This window comes from Plectropomus leopardus, chromosome 21, assembly GCF_008729295.1.
Source record: "Plectropomus leopardus isolate mb chromosome 21, YSFRI_Pleo_2.0, whole genome shotgun sequence".
Lineage (NCBI taxonomy): Eukaryota > Metazoa > Chordata > Actinopteri > Perciformes > Serranidae > Plectropomus > Plectropomus leopardus.
Genome location: NC_056483.1, coordinates 17,250,707 through 17,268,543, shown reverse-complemented (window position 1 = coordinate 17,268,543; position 17,837 = coordinate 17,250,707). Strand labels below are relative to the sequence as shown.

General features: G+C 39.0%; 2 protein-coding genes across 2 annotated transcripts; both read right to left on the bottom strand.

The window, feature by feature from the left end:
• Positions 1-1,125: 1,125 nt before the first annotated feature.
• On the bottom strand, positions 1,126-6,839 carry nrros (negative regulator of reactive oxygen species). The gene is made up of 3 exons (XM_042510655.1): positions 6,703-6,839; positions 4,798-4,912; positions 1,126-3,177 (listed from the first exon to the last, which is right to left on the bottom strand). The coding sequence occupies exons 2-3, from the start codon at positions 4,897-4,899 to the stop codon at positions 1,219-1,221; spliced, it is 2,061 nt and encodes a 686-aa protein (XP_042366589.1). The 5' UTR covers positions 4,900-4,912; positions 6,703-6,839; the 3' UTR covers positions 1,126-1,218.
• Positions 6,840-14,080: 7,241 nt separating this feature from the next.
• Positions 14,081-17,711, bottom strand: fbxo45 (F-box protein 45). The gene is made up of 3 exons (XM_042510407.1): positions 16,756-17,711; positions 15,576-15,932; positions 14,081-15,411 (listed from the first exon to the last, which is right to left on the bottom strand). Exons 1-3 carry the CDS (start codon positions 17,080-17,082, stop codon positions 15,226-15,228), a joined length of 870 nt encoding a protein of 289 aa, XP_042366341.1. The 5' UTR covers positions 17,083-17,711; the 3' UTR covers positions 14,081-15,225.
• Between the last annotated feature and the right edge of the window lie 126 nt (positions 17,712-17,837).

Genomic DNA, 17,837 nt, shown 5'->3' with positions numbered 1-17,837 from the left:
TATTTTGTGTCGCCGGCTGTAGATTTCCTGTTAGAAACTGAAAACCTCAATTTGCACCACTAAGCTCAATATTTGCTGGCACTTTTGCTTCAAATTAAGCTTACACTGGTTTCAAATTGCAGATCAAAATGAATCCAGCAGTGTAGGATGTGTGATTGTTCACACTACTTGTTCCTAAATTAATGGTGATTAAAGATATATAACAGAAACCTTGTAGTCACAAGCCTGTTCATCTACCTGCAGTCAAATACTGCACTGAGTTGAGTCCATGTATGCTTCAAACTAATTCTCCCTGCTCTGCAGACTAGCATTAAAAAACGTGTCACGTCTGACTGTCTGACAGATAACTTTATGTCATAAAAGATATGTAAAAATTATGGTGTTTCTAGGCTTTGACACAGCTTTGCTCCGCTTTCTCTTTTTATGTTCCAACCACCATGACCCTGAGCATCACCACAGCGGTATTCTGGTTACTTTATGGTTAGGTCTCCAGCACTCTGCACAGCTACACACTGATCTACCAGCCTTCCCACTCCTTAACAAATACCCACATTCACACAAAAGTAGAGAAATCAGTTGCCTTTTCCCTCTGTGCCATACAGCGCTGTTGCTATATAATGTTTATAATGATATCTGTAAACATTTGCTTTAACTTGATGTTTTTTCGCTTCATTGCGGCCAAGTGCATAGCAAAATCAATAAGCAAGTATTAACAGATTGGTTCCTTGAGAGTAGTGATACAATGAAATTTTATGTCTATATTGTATCTGTGTCTCACTGATGGTAAGGAAACCTCAAAGCCCTCCTCTTTGAGATACAGAACTGGGCAGTTGCTGCACATCTTAGCAAAACAGGAAATTTCATGTTTCCTCTGCTGCTTATAGCAACAGCTTGCATCGAACTACTTCTGCATATGTTCTCTCTCACACACACACACACACACACAAACACACACACAAACACACGCACATGCACAAGTCCCACAGGAACATAGCCACATTTTTGCATCAGGGTATCAGGATTATTGTTTGGTTTTGAACCACACTTGAACAGCACAGCACTGTGAAAAAGTAAATACCCCATTGCTTCAATACTTAAAATTGTCCCTTCATCATTGTAAACACATTAACAATGACTTGAATTTATTTCAAAATACATTCAGTTACATTTTTCAATAATATACTGTACAAATGTGGTTTGTTGCAGGTTTATAAAGTATCAGTAAGATGTAGGCTTTAAGCACTTCTTTTTGATTGACATTTGTAGCATTTGGGGCTTAAAGGTGAGGAGGACAATGATCGAAAAGCCCACAAAAAAAAGACAGATGGGTAGTAAAAGCAGAATGTACCATAGCAGAGATTCCCCGCCTACCTCCAAACACAAAAATGACTGGAAGTGCTCCACTCTGTGTGTTTTTTGAATCAGATCCTGACATTCGATGTCTGATTGTCCAACCATATTGATTGTCTTTGTTGTTTCAAATGTCCTGAACCATTCAGTTTGGCAGCAGTTGAACGGATTTCCTGTGAGGAAAACAGTATGCAGTTTTTGGGCTAATGTGTTGGCGTGACCAGTGGGAATAGTGGACAGTCTGTTGTCCCTCAAATCCAGCACTTTCAGGTCAAGACTTAGAAGTGAAGGGGGGAGGTGGGCTAGAGAGTTCCTTGAAATATTCAAAGACTTCAGACGTTGGAAGTGGGAGAAGTCAAAGTCTTGTATGTGAGTGTTTCCTAAACCTAGATGCTGTAACGTCTTGCTGAGACTTTGGATTGATTCTTGGACAATGAGTCCAGGGTTGTCGGACAATTCTAAGTGCGTAAGAGACAACCCAGCAAATGCAGATGATGGAATTCTTTCAAGGTTGCATCCCTTAAGGTAAAGCTGCCTTAGCGATACGATGTTTTTCCAATCTGCGCAATCCAAGCTAGTGTCTGTACTGGTCTCAACTTCCTCAGGAAGGCAGATGTCAATGTTGTTATAACTGAGATCCACTGACCTGAGGCTTGGTAATGAGGAAAATAATCCCAAGGGTAATCCCCCAAGATCATTCAGACTAAGGTTAAGGTACGTCAGATTGCCAAGAGAGGTCAGCGTATCATTATCTGCGACAATCTGGTTCAGCCTGTTGTTGCTAACGTCCAACTCATATAAGCTGCCAGACAACTGTTTTGACGTTAGGTTTAAGGTTTCCAGACAGTTTGTGCTCATTTGAAGTCTAGATAGGTACGGCATTTTCTGGATGAATCCTTGAGGAAAATACTCCACCTGGTTTCCTCTCAGATCTAAAATCTCCAGAGATGAGATGTCACCATGAAGGCTCTCGTCCCACAGCTGAGCTGTCACATTGCCAGAGTACTTCTCCATATTGTAGAACTCCACACTTGAAGTCGAGTTGGGGAACATGTCGTTGTCTGCCAAGTGTTCGTAAAACCTAATGCTGTTGTGGGATAGGTAAAGATTACGCAAGTGGCTGTGGTTAGGCAAGAAAGGAAAGAAGAGCAGTTTGTTATGTGACAGATCGAGTGCCTCCAGCTGGAAAGTGTCGTTAAGGTCTGGTCTGGAGATGAACCACTCAATGTAGTTGTGGCTGGCATTGAGGACCACAAGCTGGGTCATGTGGAAGTCTGTCAGGCAAAGCAGAGAGTTGAAGGCCAAGTTTAGCCGCTGGAGTTTAGAATTACTGTCAAAGGCACCATCAATCTCGAACATGATGTTTTTCTGTAGGTCGAGTTCTTTGAGTTGGTGAAGATCCCTGAATGACGTCTCATCCAATCTCTGCAAGAAGTTTCCAGAAAGATTGAGGTACTCCAGGGAGGTCAGATTTTGGAGAAGAGTGGCTGCCATTTCGTCATCAAGCTCATTCTCAGAGAGATCCAGAGCTCTAAGCTTGGATAGAGTCTTGAATGCATGGCTGGTTTCCTGGTAGCCAATATGAAGATTGTTATTTGCTAAATTAAGGCTTTCTAATGATAATTTTGAGTCTTGAAAAGTGTTTGCTTCTAATTTCTCCAAATTGTTACAAGCTAAGCTCAATGTATTTAGTGAGGAGAAATGAAGAGAGCTGTCATGTAGTGTTTGAATGTGATTGTAGTTGAGCTGAAGCTCTTCAAGGTTGTCTGGCAGTCCTGAAGGCACAGAGGAGAACTTGCCATTGTTGCAGAGAGCCGTCCTTTGTATCTGCAAAGAAAAGAAGAGTGCGTTGACTTAAATTAGCGTGTTTGTCAACTGGACGTCTCTTTGTGGGAGAAAAATGTTTGACCTTTGTAGAAAATATGCAAGGTTCAGGAATCACAAGGCTGAATTTAGTCTATTGTGGGCTTTTACTAGCCACCCCCTTTTTGGAAAGGATTGTTAGACCTTTTATATCACTCTATGTAGCGTTTGAACTTTTTTTTTCTTAGTTTTAAGCTACAGTAGCAGTTTATCCACCACAATGGACCAGAGCAAATATATCAATGTTGGATGGACTGCAATGGATGTTACTACACTTGAGGCCCCATGGAGGATGAATTGAAATACCTTTGATACCTAATACTTCACTTCATGACCAAATACCTGCAAAACTAATGGCATTCCCATCAGCTTCAGATGTGCTTTGTCTAGTGTTCGTGCTAATTAGCATTGGGCTAAACTAAGATGGTGAACTTCATGAATATTATCTGCTAAACTTTAACATGGCATTGTAGGTGTGATAATTTCAGCATGGCAGTGCTAGCAATAATCACAAAGTAAATGTTCCCGAGTACAGCCTCACAGAGTTGCTATAGTAATCTTCGCTATATTGCATTTTTGGAATATTAGCCCCGAACAGCCATGTTCTAACAAACTGGGCAAGAGAGCTAATAGCTAATTTGATTCATAGCAAAGTACAACTGATAGCTAGAATCAAGTAATATGAACATGGAGGCTCTGTGTTCTGAACCAGCGTGAACCAAGATGGCAACACTCTTATTTTTTCATGTTGTCCATGGCAGCACATTATCGCCTCACTCCTTCAATTGTTTACCTTCCACAATAAAAGACTACCATTGTTTACCTTGTTTACCTTGTAGAGAAGCAACTCGACAAAATAGCTTACACAAGTCAGAACTTACCATATCCTGTGGCTTCACATGCTTTTCTCTGAGCTCTCTCTTTTTTGTTCTTTTTCTGTCTTTACTAGTGTTTAGTAAATGACTTATTTTTGATTAATATATCAGGAATAAATCTGGGGGTTTTACGTCATATAAACTTTTTAGCTAGCTACTTTATTTAAAAGGAAGACTATTGATCACTTAGAAGTAGGTACCCTCCGGGGAAAAGCAACAGAGCCTCCAGACCAAACCCAGATTATTAACAACATTTAATATTATATTTTATATGTTAACTTTCACAAATGCAGACTTCAGGGCTCTTTAGAAAGTAAAAGAAGTAAAGAGGTCCTACACGAAAGTAGTCCAGACTACCAACTTTAATTGATTAGTTAATAAATTACTAACTTTGCCTTTCTTTGGAGACAAAGTGGAAAATATCTGAGTGCACAAAACATCCTCACAAAAGAACATTTTCAGTCTGAGTCACCATATCATGTTTACAGATAATCTGATATGCATTGAATGCAGCATCGGAGTATGCAAGTTTTGTAAGAATGACTTAAAAGACAGAGATCATGTTTTTTAGCCCTCTACGTGCAATGTCTTCTATAAAATCACATGAATTGTTTTGTCTTTTAAATTAGATATATTCTTTTTGATATCTCAGTTTACTTAGATATGTGGGATCATTAAGTAGGGCTGAGGAAAAACAGAAACGTCTTACCAGCTGGCATGGGCTGTGTTTTGGATGACTTGAGACCGATGTTAGGATTCCCCACATGAGTAACAAGCAAAGCAGGATGGGAGGGAGCCTGTGGACTGGCATTTTAACATCCTCACTATTGACAAGGTGATAGAAGGAGCGATTTATCAATACAGGCATGTGCTGGCAATAGATGTTTCAAAATATATACCCACATAGCCTTGCTCTTCCTACATTAAAAACCATAGCCTTTATAATTTGCATGTGATAATGAGTGTGGTATCATGGCATTTTGAAATAATGTCTTAAAATGCAAATATGTGCTCTACGCATGAAAATGAAATCAATCTGTCCACTCTAAATGGATTATCAAATTAGGAGAGCGAGAGACAGCAGCTTAACAAACTGCTACGGCGTATCGAGGTCATGGACGTAGATGGGCAGATACCTACTCTTGTTAAAAACTATTGGTGTAGATTTCAAAGGGGACACCGGACATGCCTCAGTATTTAGAACATGAATTTTTGTCCCCCTCCCAATAAAAGCAGTAGAGTAACAGAGGCCTTGAATTTTGACCAAATGAAAGACATTTAAACCATAAATAGATCCCAAAAAAGGCGAAAATTGGTGCCAAAAAATTAACCAGTGTGCAGGAAATTAGGTGTTTGATGCTCCAAATTTTCTGGAAGAGGCCCCCTAAACACCCCATTTCAAATGTGCCTCCCCTCCCCAAAATGTACCTACCCTCGAAAAATGAAACCTACGCTCTCTCCATAACTGAGGATATGAGTGACGATTTTCACTCAACTTTTTAACTTTTTAGTATTTTATTTAGTTTGTTATCACTAAAAAGTAACATATACAAGCTAAGTAACAAAGTCACAAAACCCTCATACACACACTCACACAAAAAAACTTAGCTATTTTAAAATTTGTATTCATAACTAAAACATTTTTGTATCCTATTTTACATGTTGTATCTAAAACCTTAAATGTCCCTTATTACAAATACGCTTTTATTCATGTCCACAACATGTTATATGTTATGTTTGTGGATGTGTACGGCTGACCCTAGACATTCAAATAACTAACTAATTGTAAAACTGGAGGTAAAGATAAATAAGTTGATGTAAATCTATAATATCATACTGATCATGAGAACAGCAGCTGGACATTTTAGTAAAATTTCCCTAATTTCAATTCAAACCACTGCGTGACGTATACTGAATATGAAGGTTGCGTGTTACTTTTAAATCTTTGTATTTCAAATGAAGTATTGTTTTTCTATGATAAAATGTGTCACTGCTATTTTCACTTTGCTGTTGTTTTCCAAAAAATATTTTATACTCACCTATGTGCTGACGAAAAGACATATTTCAGATTACTTTCTCTTTTCTTTTTTTTTTACAGGTGTGATAACAGCTAGCTTGTAGGAAAACCACACGTTTAATACTGACATAATATAAACCATGCTTACAATGCAAGAGAATTTCATAAAATTACAGCATATAGTTCCCAATGACTTAAAAAGTGAAACTGTAAAGTTTGATTGAGATCACATTGTGCCAATTTATTTTTAAACTTTAGAGTTTTGATAGTGGGCAATACATAACTCAAGGGGCATTTCTCAAATGCCAAATACCAAACAATTTGCTATTAATATATGACACTGTATGCAACATTCACTATTAATATCAAAATTGTTTTATGCTGTAATTTGTTTTAACAAAACTCTATTATATCCTATACAACATTAGCAGGATTTTTAGCATGCACAGCAGCAGGTGATCAGTACAGACTCTCGATCAAATACACCAAAGACAAAATAGATTTGAATTCAACATTCTACTTTTAGATAAAGCATTAAGTTTGCTTCTTTTAGCAGTTTTTGCATCAGTGCATGTAGTGCACAGTGCATTTACTTACACTGGTGGTTAGGTGTGGATTTCCCAAGCCACTGACGGTTGATCCCCTGACCATATCGCTAGTTGACTCGCTGTTGCAGAGTGTGTTCTCATGTGTGAGGTTCAGCTGCCTTCCTCCGCTCTGACTGAAGCACTGATGCCTCTTTTTACTATTCACGGAAGCAGGCAAGCAACGGAAACCAAAGTCACATGGACAAGCTGCAATCAGAAAGAGGTTCTCAAGCCCAGGGCCACAGGAAGGCGAGTGCAGGCTCAACAGCTCTCAACCAGCAGAGCATACATTTTTACTCATCTTTTTTTTTTCCTGCCACACAAACATTATGACAATAGTGATGTTGCGCAGGCAACTAAGGTTGGTAGCACAACTGTGACCGCAAAAACCTAACGAGAGCACACCCTCTCCACCCTCGGCTTGCTCTGATCAGCCAAGCTCTTAGAGAGGAAACCACTCAACACACACACACCCTTCCTGCCAGATATTCGGCCTGTTTCTGCAACAGTTATTACAAAACACACAGATACAATCATGTTGGTAAATATCAAGTAGTAAAGTGAAGGACCAAAATTCCACATAAAAACAACCCAGAAGATGATTGATGGGTAGCACACTTCTCAGCACAAACCATATCACTGCAACATACTTTGAGTTATGGAGACACCCTCCAGTGCTTCACTTTCTTTACATATATGTTGAAAGCACACTGAAAGCACAAACTCTTACGCCTTTTTTTCTCGTACTTTATTAACTACCCTTGCTAACTTGTTTCTCCTTAGTAGTCACCCATGGGTGCGAGAATAGGGAATTAGGAATCAGGAAGTGATGGTGCCGTCCTTAAAGAGTTGATTTGTTAGTAATTCCTTCCTGTTTTCACACAGGACATCTTTAGCTCTCACTTCTGACTGAGTTTTAAGTTTGGGTGGAAACAAGATTTTCTGATCCGTGACTCCATGTTAGGGCGTGTAGCTCTGAAGACAATAAAGTTAAAACTTCTGAGACAAAACACATCAACTGATTTTATATACAAATTAAAAACAAAGACAACCGACTGTACTGATCTGTTTTCACTGCTTTACTGTTTCTATGCACATATACGACACATTATTCTGAAAGTTATTTAAAAGTTTTATAGTTTTATACATTCACTTTGTCCTCACCATCCCTTGCAGTTTTGCGGGTGGCAACTTTCTTTAAAAAAAAGAGGACAATTCAAAAGAAGAATGTTTGGGGCACCTTTAGGGGCTGAAAAACCCACGTACCGTACCTTTGGAATGATTCATAAAACCTGGAAATCTGGTTTCCTCATCTAAAGGTTTTTTGCATTTTAAAAATTTTTTTTTAGAAGCCTAAAATAAGGTCTGTGGTTAACACTAGCGCTTAAGAGACTTTCACGTTTTGTTCCACAACATAAAATATGCCATAAATACCCCAAAGTGAATATGGGAGCCTTTGTCTAAAAAAAAATAAAAGGCGGTTGCCAAAAAATGGTTAAATGAGACTACATAACGTCATCAAGCTGAAATGCGCCAAACAAGGCTTTACGGCCCCTTATTGGGGAAGATGCGATGGCAGTGTACTTCGTTCATACCCTAAGATTAGCTTTTTACTTCTTGCAATTACATTTAGGATTACAAATCCTGAAAGTGGTTTTCATTTCTGCAGATTATGTAGCTGAACAAAAAAAATTAAGTATCATAAACATTTGTTTACCATAGAACAAAAAAATCCTTGGCCCCAGAGCATATATCCCAACAAAATTGCTAAATTAGCAATAAGATGGCCATAGAGTATTGCATTAAAATCATAGATTTGAATAAAAGAGATACGGTTAAGGTTAAGGAGAGGGTGATGGGAAGGCCACAACTTGTTACTTCTGCTAATGCTTAAGCAGCAATTAGCTGGCCGTGAAGAATTACTTTAAAAGGTGACAATTGAGATTAGGGAAAGGGTAATGGCATGGCTTCATCTTGTTACTTATAAGTTTATCACATCTTCATTTAATATTAATTATAAAGGGGATTATTGCTGCATTTGGTCTTGTATTTATTCACTACAGTGTTGCATTGTAACAGGGTTTAGACAACTGCCGTGTTTGTGGGTTTGTCTTGGTGAGTGCAGTTTGTAGGAGTGTGTAATATGCAACAAACGGAATGTATCTGCAGCTATACATGTCTGAAGCCAACATCGAATTGCGAACAGATGCAGTTCCTCACATGACCATATGAGGCTGGTTCCAAAAGCAATTCAGTATTCACAAGCCCCCATGTTAGAATGACTTTACAGCAGAGATAAATATGTTTACAGCCTGGTACAAAAAAAACCAGTTTTGGTCATATAACTTACCTGTTCCATTTTTATCAAGGCCCAAAGCTATTCATATTTAATAGCACGGTTACTTAAGTGATAGGCTATCTGCGAGTCATCATTACTGATTGCTACGGTTTATGAGTCACATCCACCTCTCACTCCAGCGCCATCCTCCAAATATGGTCTCTTCTGGCTCCAAAGACCAAGATGATGACGGCTGAAACATCAAACTTGAGTCCTTAAAACAGCAGCCCACAAACAAATGAGTAACGTCATGGTTGCTACGTCCATTATTTATACAGTCTATGGAAATACCCCAACTACCTTTCATGTTAAATAACTGAGAAGCCTAATGATGGAAACATTTTATCAAAGCAGAGGAAAAGGCCTGTGAACAGGGGTCCTGATAGACTAAAAGATAAACCTCGCCAATAGTTTCACGCTGTTTTCACTGATAGATAGATGGTAGTAACATGGTCGGAAAAATGCAGAAATAGATGCTTTGTTTACAACAAAACTTCACAGGGCACCTTTCATTTTCACCCACGCTGTATAAATAATGAAATTTAAAAACTTGTTTAGACATAGCAGTTGAATTAACCTACTCTCAATCTCCCACTTTACACCTTCGGTTGGCTTCTAGCTTGTATATAACAAACATACATTTACAGAGGATATCAAGTGCTTAATGTTTCAGCTAAATGCATTACACTTCTTCCAGTTTTACCCCAGCAAGGTCCCTTTTAGTAGCTTCAGATGTAAGCCTTCCCTTCCAGTTATAGTTTAGCATGAACTGTCACTTGTGTTATTCTTGTATACCGAGCAGGCAGATGGAAAGCAGCCCACATACTGGATTTCTAGTGAAATCATGTGCATGCATAAGTGTGAAGTCTGTTTATTTGTCACCTTCAGGATATATGAAGACATGGTGCTATATTAAAATTTGCATGATATTTTTGATAACTGAGGCGGTGATGTGACAGTTGGGGGGGTAAGTCCCATGGTTGAAGGGAGATATGGGCAACTCACACCCTCGGTGAAATACCACCACAGTAACGAGCACTTTGGTTACCAAACATTAATGTGTCTTTTTTTTATTATTATAGTAAAAAATATATATTCACCTAATATATCAGACACATTAACAGTAGTGTGTGATGTGAATCATTTCTATCCTCCTCCTAAAATGTTTCTAATATACGTTTTGGGTTTTTTTAATATTCTATTTATTTGCAAGAACCTGCTTGATTAATAATTAAAGTGAGATTCTCTTGAGATGGCACACTGCACATGACCAGGATTTTCTGTGGTAAAATGCACAAGAGGATTACTGCACTCTTGTGGAAATAGGTTATATTGCATTTTGAAACTACAATTGCAGGTGTAGCCCATGGGATCATAGTCATTTCAGGGGGTAGTATTAACCCTTTGAGACCTGGATCGACATTTAAACATTAGGCATTAGGCATTTAGACGCCTTTCACAAGCTGTTTAACCCTTTGAAACCTGAGCAAATTGGTTTGATTTCCTTTAAAAGCATGAGGCAAAAGGCAGTAAGCAACTTGAAAAGAAATAAGAAAAAGAATAAAAGAAGAATTAAAAAAAAAGTGACAAGGTAAATACCTAACTTTTATTATTTTTTATTAATTTTTTATTTTATTATTTTTAACTGGGTAAATTAAAAAAAAAAATGTCCGAAAAACTATACTAATAATTGTAGATGTGTCTGTGTATATATATGTTATGTATGTATGTATATGTATATGTATATGTATGTGTGTGTGTGTGTGTGTGTGTGTGTGTGTGTGTGTGTGTGTGTATATAATATATATATATATATATATATATATACCTATATATATTATTTTTTTTTTGTTTTTTTTTTTTATGGTAGTTTTTCAATTTTACTAATTTCTTCTGATTTTTGGTCCATGTCTTATTAAATTGTTTTACTTTCAGTGTGCAGAACTGCTGCATTTTATCTGAACATTGTCTGAACAACAGACAAGATAATTTCAGTTAATACCCAGATATAATGTCTTTAATTAGCTGTTGTGCTAACCTCGTTTGGTTAGAAATACAGTCTGGAGGAAAGGTGTAGTGACAGACAGGCAGATACTGTAAAGCGATCAGAGGTAGACACACTGACATTGACAGACAGACAGACAGACAGACAGACAGACAGTCTGGCGAACAGACATTCAGGGTCAGAACAGGACCAAATGACAGGACGCCAGAGAGACTGCTCTGAACTAGGAAACACTCAGACGGAAATTCAAAGAGAAAGGGACAAATAGACATACCAAGGCAGCCAAGCTCTTAGCATTGGCAGCACATATGCAATCAATCATTTATTGAAGTGGTAATCCTCAGAGAACATCGCAGTGGAACACTGTGTCCGGCGGTGATGTCTTTTCCTTTTATATCCTGTTGATAAAGGTTGAGCTTCTGTGGGTGGTGCACCTGTTTTTTTGTCTGTTAATCCACATTTGTGAGTCATGCTGATTTGGCTCTGTATATTTCAGAACAAACTGCTGCATGAAATCTCTTCCTCTGCACTGACAGTTTTTTCCAGACATACCAGAAATTGAGAGTTTATAGCAGTGAAAGTAAAGTCTGTAGAAAATTCTGTACACTGAATCCCTTGCACTACCTTTATAAATCATTTACATACACATGTTGTAAATCATTGCTTGGGTGTAGCTGAAATGAATGTGTTTGCAAAAAAATGCTAAGTGACAGCCAGAGGTGTTGATTCAGGCTAATTTTAGGCCATATTTTTTCAAAGAAATGTCCTGATGCAATCCTCCAGTTAGTGTTGCTATGCTAATGCAGTTTTTCTTATTTTTGGCATATAACGTTGTATTTTTGGGAGCCTTTTTCTTTAATTGTACTCAGTTTGTAGTGTTTATAATAGTCTAGCAGCAGTTAAGGCAGCGGAAGTCAAGCCTCCTGTGTTCCCTTGGCAACTAATTCTTTTAAATGGTGACTGTCAGATCAAAAGTATCACATTTTGCTAATGGGCTTTCAATGCAATGTGATTCACTGCTGTGTCGACTTTCATGTGATTGACTCACATAAACAGGACTATGATTCACACTGTCAGCGACTTTGTTGGTTCTATTGAGGCCCATGTTCACAACGGCATGACATGCCATTGTTCAGCAGATATATTGTTTACCATATTTGCCATCTTAGTTTATTAGTTAGCATGCTGGCATTTTTCTGAATAGCAAATACAGCTGAGACAGATTGGAATGGCATAGTGTTTTAAAGTTTTTGTTATAAACTAAAGTACCAGGCAAATTATGACCTGATGATGGCATTATGGGGACATGTCTGTCCAAAATATGATTGGAATTTAACCAACAGTTGTCATATTTCACTGAAAACTAAAAAAAAATCAACTCCATGATGGTGTAACAGTATTTGTGTAGTATGTGATAGCACTTTCTTTATTTATTAGTATATATGCCACTGGCAATTTTAAAATGCTGCCAGTTTTTAAGAGACAGCCTGAGGTGATTTACAAAGCACAGCAGTGCGTACAAATATTGTGTATTAATGCCTATTATGCCCGTTAAATGTTAACGAGAAGATTTGCATGTGGGTTGCTGTGCTTTTTTAATACTAAAATGTGAAATCAATGGCACAATGCACTCTCTAAGCCATCTTGTTGTTAAAATAACCTGTTTTTTTTTTGTTTTGTTTTTTGTGAGCTTCCTTTAGCGAGTCAGCTATAGGACAGACCTGTATGTATTCTGTTCCCAGACATTTAGGCGGCACAAAAAGATGAACCTGCTCATCATTCTCCACACTATACAAACTCAAGGGGTTGCTTGAACCAGCTAGTTACAGTGAAGTGCAACTGAGTGCAATTACAATGGCCAAAAAAAAGTCAGGGGATTATCTAAATTGCCACTCCTTGAGCCATGCTGCTACAATATGCATTTACAGTGGACTGAAACCAGGTTTGTGCAAAAATAGGCCTGAACATTGTTAATGAATATGAATTAAAATACATAGACATCACCTGGTATATGCCAAAAGAGAACTTAAAGGCTTTCTGAATGTATGCGACATTCAGAACGTATCTAAAATCCAGAGTGTAGGCCAGGATCGTCTGCACACAGCTTTCAATATGAATGTGGCTGAGCCAGCAGCTTGCAGTTAATGGTGCGAACAGCTGGAACAGTGCTAACAACAGCAACAGCACTAACAGAGCTAATGATGTTAACTGGGGGCAACTAGAGGATGGGCGCTACGCATTCACAACAGAACTGTTCTGATACGAGCGTAACAGCCTGTAACGGCAGTGTGAGCACTGTGCAGAGCAGCAGCAATTAGGTATTCAGTGGGTCGCACACAGGGGCTTACATGCACTAACTTGCACTGACTGCCAGATTGTTTACCACAGCAAAGAACAGCACACCTCCAGAGTGCAAAACACACATAAATAGCATGACTTCTTTCTCTGCTCAGGACGCCATGAAGGGGGCGATCACATCAAGACATATTGCACCAGGTGCAACCGCTCCAAAAACGCTTTGAAAGCACCCGGGGCAGGGCTGCGTGCCTTTCTGATGATATCTGAAGTGATACTGATGAGCAGTGCAACTTCGCATCTTGAGCTAAAAAGTTTAAAATATTTTAACTTAATGTGCCCAAAAAACGCATTGCACAGCAACAAAAGAGGAGCTCCTGACAGGTGTACTGTTCCATAGGAAAACAATGGTTTTGCTGCCGACGCTTTTCTCTGTGTGATAGGCTCTTTACTCAACTACATCTTTACCTTGCAAATAGTTGTTTGCTGCTAAATTAGTGATTTGAATGTCATATGCAGAACCTTGGATAACACTTCAAAACTATTATGTGGTAGGTTAGATATTAATCTTCACTGGAAATGACTGTAATGATTAACTTAATACGTAGCCTTGTGACTTCCTGTTCTCTAACCTCCAAAACAGAAATGTCATCAGCCCTAAAATGGTTTTATTGTGCCACTTAATAGCTAATGTTTCAAGCCATAACTAAAAATGTTTCCATTTCTACACTTTTATTGATCTGGGTAAAAGATGAGTGCTGAACACTTTTTTTTTGTCCAGTGCTGATTCACAGGTAGTCAATATGTGCAGTTCAACACTGTAGAGCTGAATGAATAGCCTTGACTTGATCTGCTTTTAGTCACTGTGTGTGGTGTTTACTACGAACTGTGCATGCCATTGTGCAATGTCTTTAAATGTACAAGTCATCCTGCACCCTCGCATTAAGGCTCCAAAAATAGAAATGAATGCGGCCGCTTAATATAACATGTATTAAAAAACGAAGTGTAATTGGATGGTTGTGCATAAGGTATACGTTAAACTGTCTTTATTGTAAGAGTGGCACCATGTAGACTTTATTCTCAGGCCTTACTACCATACAGGATCTATAGTACCATAGATAAAACCAAGAAATAAATAGTGTGTAATACTACGGTAGCACATTAAAAAAGGACACACATTAACATGATACAGGTAATCTCCACCATTACTGGATAGGTATATTAAAAGGTCGGATGTTAAAGTCCACACGCCAGTATCCATGCACATGCATGACAGCTGGTCCGCATGTCCTCTATATTTGCCTAAAGCAAAATAACATCAGGTCACATTAATTTGGCATATAACCATTATAATCCAGTCATCGAGTATAGTGAAACTGTTAATTCACGATGAGCTGTTTCAGTTAATTCATACAGTACGACAGATAGCTACTGATAACAACTACTGTTTCACTTGTTAAAATGATAAAGTATTTGCCACAGTTTAGAATGGGTTTGGCCTCGTTTAAGCAGACATAAAATCTCAAATTAATGTTCAGCACTGTTAGCCTGAATTAAATAATGTTCAACTATCCAGTAAATAAAACAGTCCAGCAGCTAAACTGTAAAAGTGGACACTTCCACGTTTATACAGAAATGTTTATGATAGTTGCACATCTTCTTTTTCCCTGTAGTTTGTCCAGTCTGAAAGCTGATTCCTTATGTCGGGCTGTAGTAGAAATGCAAACAGTTCTCTTTGTGTGTGTGAAAAGTTATTATGCTTGGAGGGAACATGATGCCCCCCTCAGACTCCAAAACCTTTGAGACGGTGTGACAAACAGAGTCTGCAGTCTGTTGACAGAAAAAGGTCTGCTCTTGGCCTGTAAGTTTTAATGGTGGCACAGGTTATATTGCGTCTAGCCGTCTAGAGGTTTTCCCAGGTACACCATGGTGACTTCAGTGTTGCCGTACACTGCCGAGACAGCGGGGAAGAGGCAGGCTTTGGGCAGTCCACGAAACGCTATTCCGAGAAACTCAAACCCCCTCTCGAAGGCTAACGTCTTGTCATCCATGTCCAGAATCACTCGTATTCTCTCCCCGATCTGTGGAAAGACAATTACACATTACTAAATTACAAAAATATCAAATGATTATACATTTTTAAACAGCAAACATATGTCCAGAAATGCGATCACTGATTGGCCAATTCATTCCACGCCATATTTTTTGGATTATCTAAAATCTGGAGATGGTACATGTAACCTACCTGATATTTTGGTGCATTGTTACACTGTGGGAAGTTCCCATTCACCTCCCCGTTATGAAGCAAGTTGTTATCGACCAGGTTCCAGCCCCAACTCTGGTCATCACTGCCCAGCAGGGCCACGTAGCCTTGGCACTGCATGGACGCCCGCTTTGTGGCAAGGCCGATGACTGCCACAGTGCCAAGAGGGCCTTCCCACCAGATCTCCCACGCGTGCCTCCCTTCTGTAAAGCCAATCTTGCCCCGTGCTCCATCCGTGCTCTGAGCTATAGGGTTGCGGTGCAAGGTGAAGCCATTCTTCTTCACATAAACATTGCGGGAGCAGTCGTGGGAGCTCAGAGCGTGTTGAAAAGCCTTGAGCTGTAGAGAACAATTGGACAAGGACAATTGATATGGTGAACAATCATTTAGATATAAAAGATCATGTTGTTATATTTATATTATATCACATTTCACAACACCATATTTTGGAAATGTTGGGTGCAAAAGGAAAAGCCTCTTGAATTTGTTGGTGAGCTCCAAAGATCTGAGAAACATATCTCATGGAAAGATGCACAAACTATGCAAGATTGTCATGGATTTGGGCTTTTTTAGAATGTGTTGCACCAATCAGGGCTTTGGAGCTCAGAAGCTTCTATCACATATTTCACAGTATTGTAATTTGAGATACATTTATCAGTATCTTCTGATATTGGTTTGGATTTTGGCATTTTAAAGTGTAACGTGGGATCTAAAGCTGAATCAGTGGTTCTCAAAATTAGGTCTAGGGACCTCCAAAGTTCCTTTAGGGAGTTTCATAGGGTCCAAAAAATGCAGAATAATTTCACAACAAAGATTTTCCTACAAACAGTGCCATTCATTTTCAGTTTTTCAGTTTTCTTTTCTTTTCTTCTCCCAATTAAAATCGTGTTTTCAGCAAACAAACACATTTGCTCTGAACATGACTTTGTTTTTGTTTATTAAAGCCGTTGCATGAATCACTGGGGTCTTCTGTGATACAGTAATGTTGCTAATGAATTTATACTGAAGACAGTGTGCTGTTTACCACATTATCAGTCACGTAACGTCAAGGTGTTTGCAGAGCAAAGGTAGCCTTAAACAGACAGACACATTTCTGAAAGGAGTTTGTCAATAATCACGGTCCTCCCCACCCGGGACAACAGAGGTATGTTGATAAACCTACTTTTCCTTTGTAGGTGTGCAGGTTGCACAGGATGTCAGAGCGCAGAGCTTCATCGCTCAAAGTCCGGGTGCAGAGGCTGCGCCACACCTCGCTGTTTTCATCCGCCAGTATATTGTTCCAATGCCAGCAAACCAATGCACAACGCATCAAATCGGAAAGCTCCAAGTATGAGAAAATATGCTCCAAGACCCGAGCAGGTAACCTCCCGGCCACCCCTGCGCCTCCCCCGGCTGCAGCAGCGTAGGGCGAGCCGGCGGAGCTGCAACTGGCTGCCGCTGCTGCACCCTGACAGGAGGAGCCTCCTCCTCCACCGGCCGCTCCAGACATTATACCCCTGCTCCTTACCGACGACACCAGTCGACCGAATAGTTTCACCTTACACCGTAGAAGGATTCCTAATATGAGCGAAATAGCGACATTTTGCCTATAAAATCCACATATAGGTCGCACTTAAACCACAACAGTATGGACCCTACTCTTCCCAGTTCAATGGCTGAATGGAAACGATGCGTCAAGGTCCTCGAAGAACAAAAGTTCTTAATGTACCGCTCTTAAAGAAACATTAAATTATTTTGTAAAGCTGTTGTTTAAATCAGATAAGGCGCTAAATCGAGTAATTCCAATATTGATATGTTTTTAGATAAAGCGAAGCCCTTGCCGACATGAAATAAATTTTATAGCCTGCAAGGACCGTAGCAGCCATAATAATGAGCTCACGAAGGATTGCAACAATGTTGCAGTGTGAGGATATTGGACGTTACATTGTTGCAAAGTCAAAGTGTAGTTACCGTATTGCAAAAAAAACCCCACCACAAAGTAAGTAAGCTTTGTACTAAAAAAACAATTGTTTAATTACAATTACAAGAAGTATCTGACCTGTTACGATAATTAAACTTTATTCATAATCGTCTTAGAGATCGCGTGTATATTGAGGAGAATTTAGAAAAAAATTAAAGCTACTGTGTAAAACGGAAAAAAAAATTCATAACCACAATTTAAATTGGTTACCTCATGAAAAAAATATATATTCGCACGTGACCACGTGACACTACACGGAAGTGACGCCGATGCTCAAAAGAGTT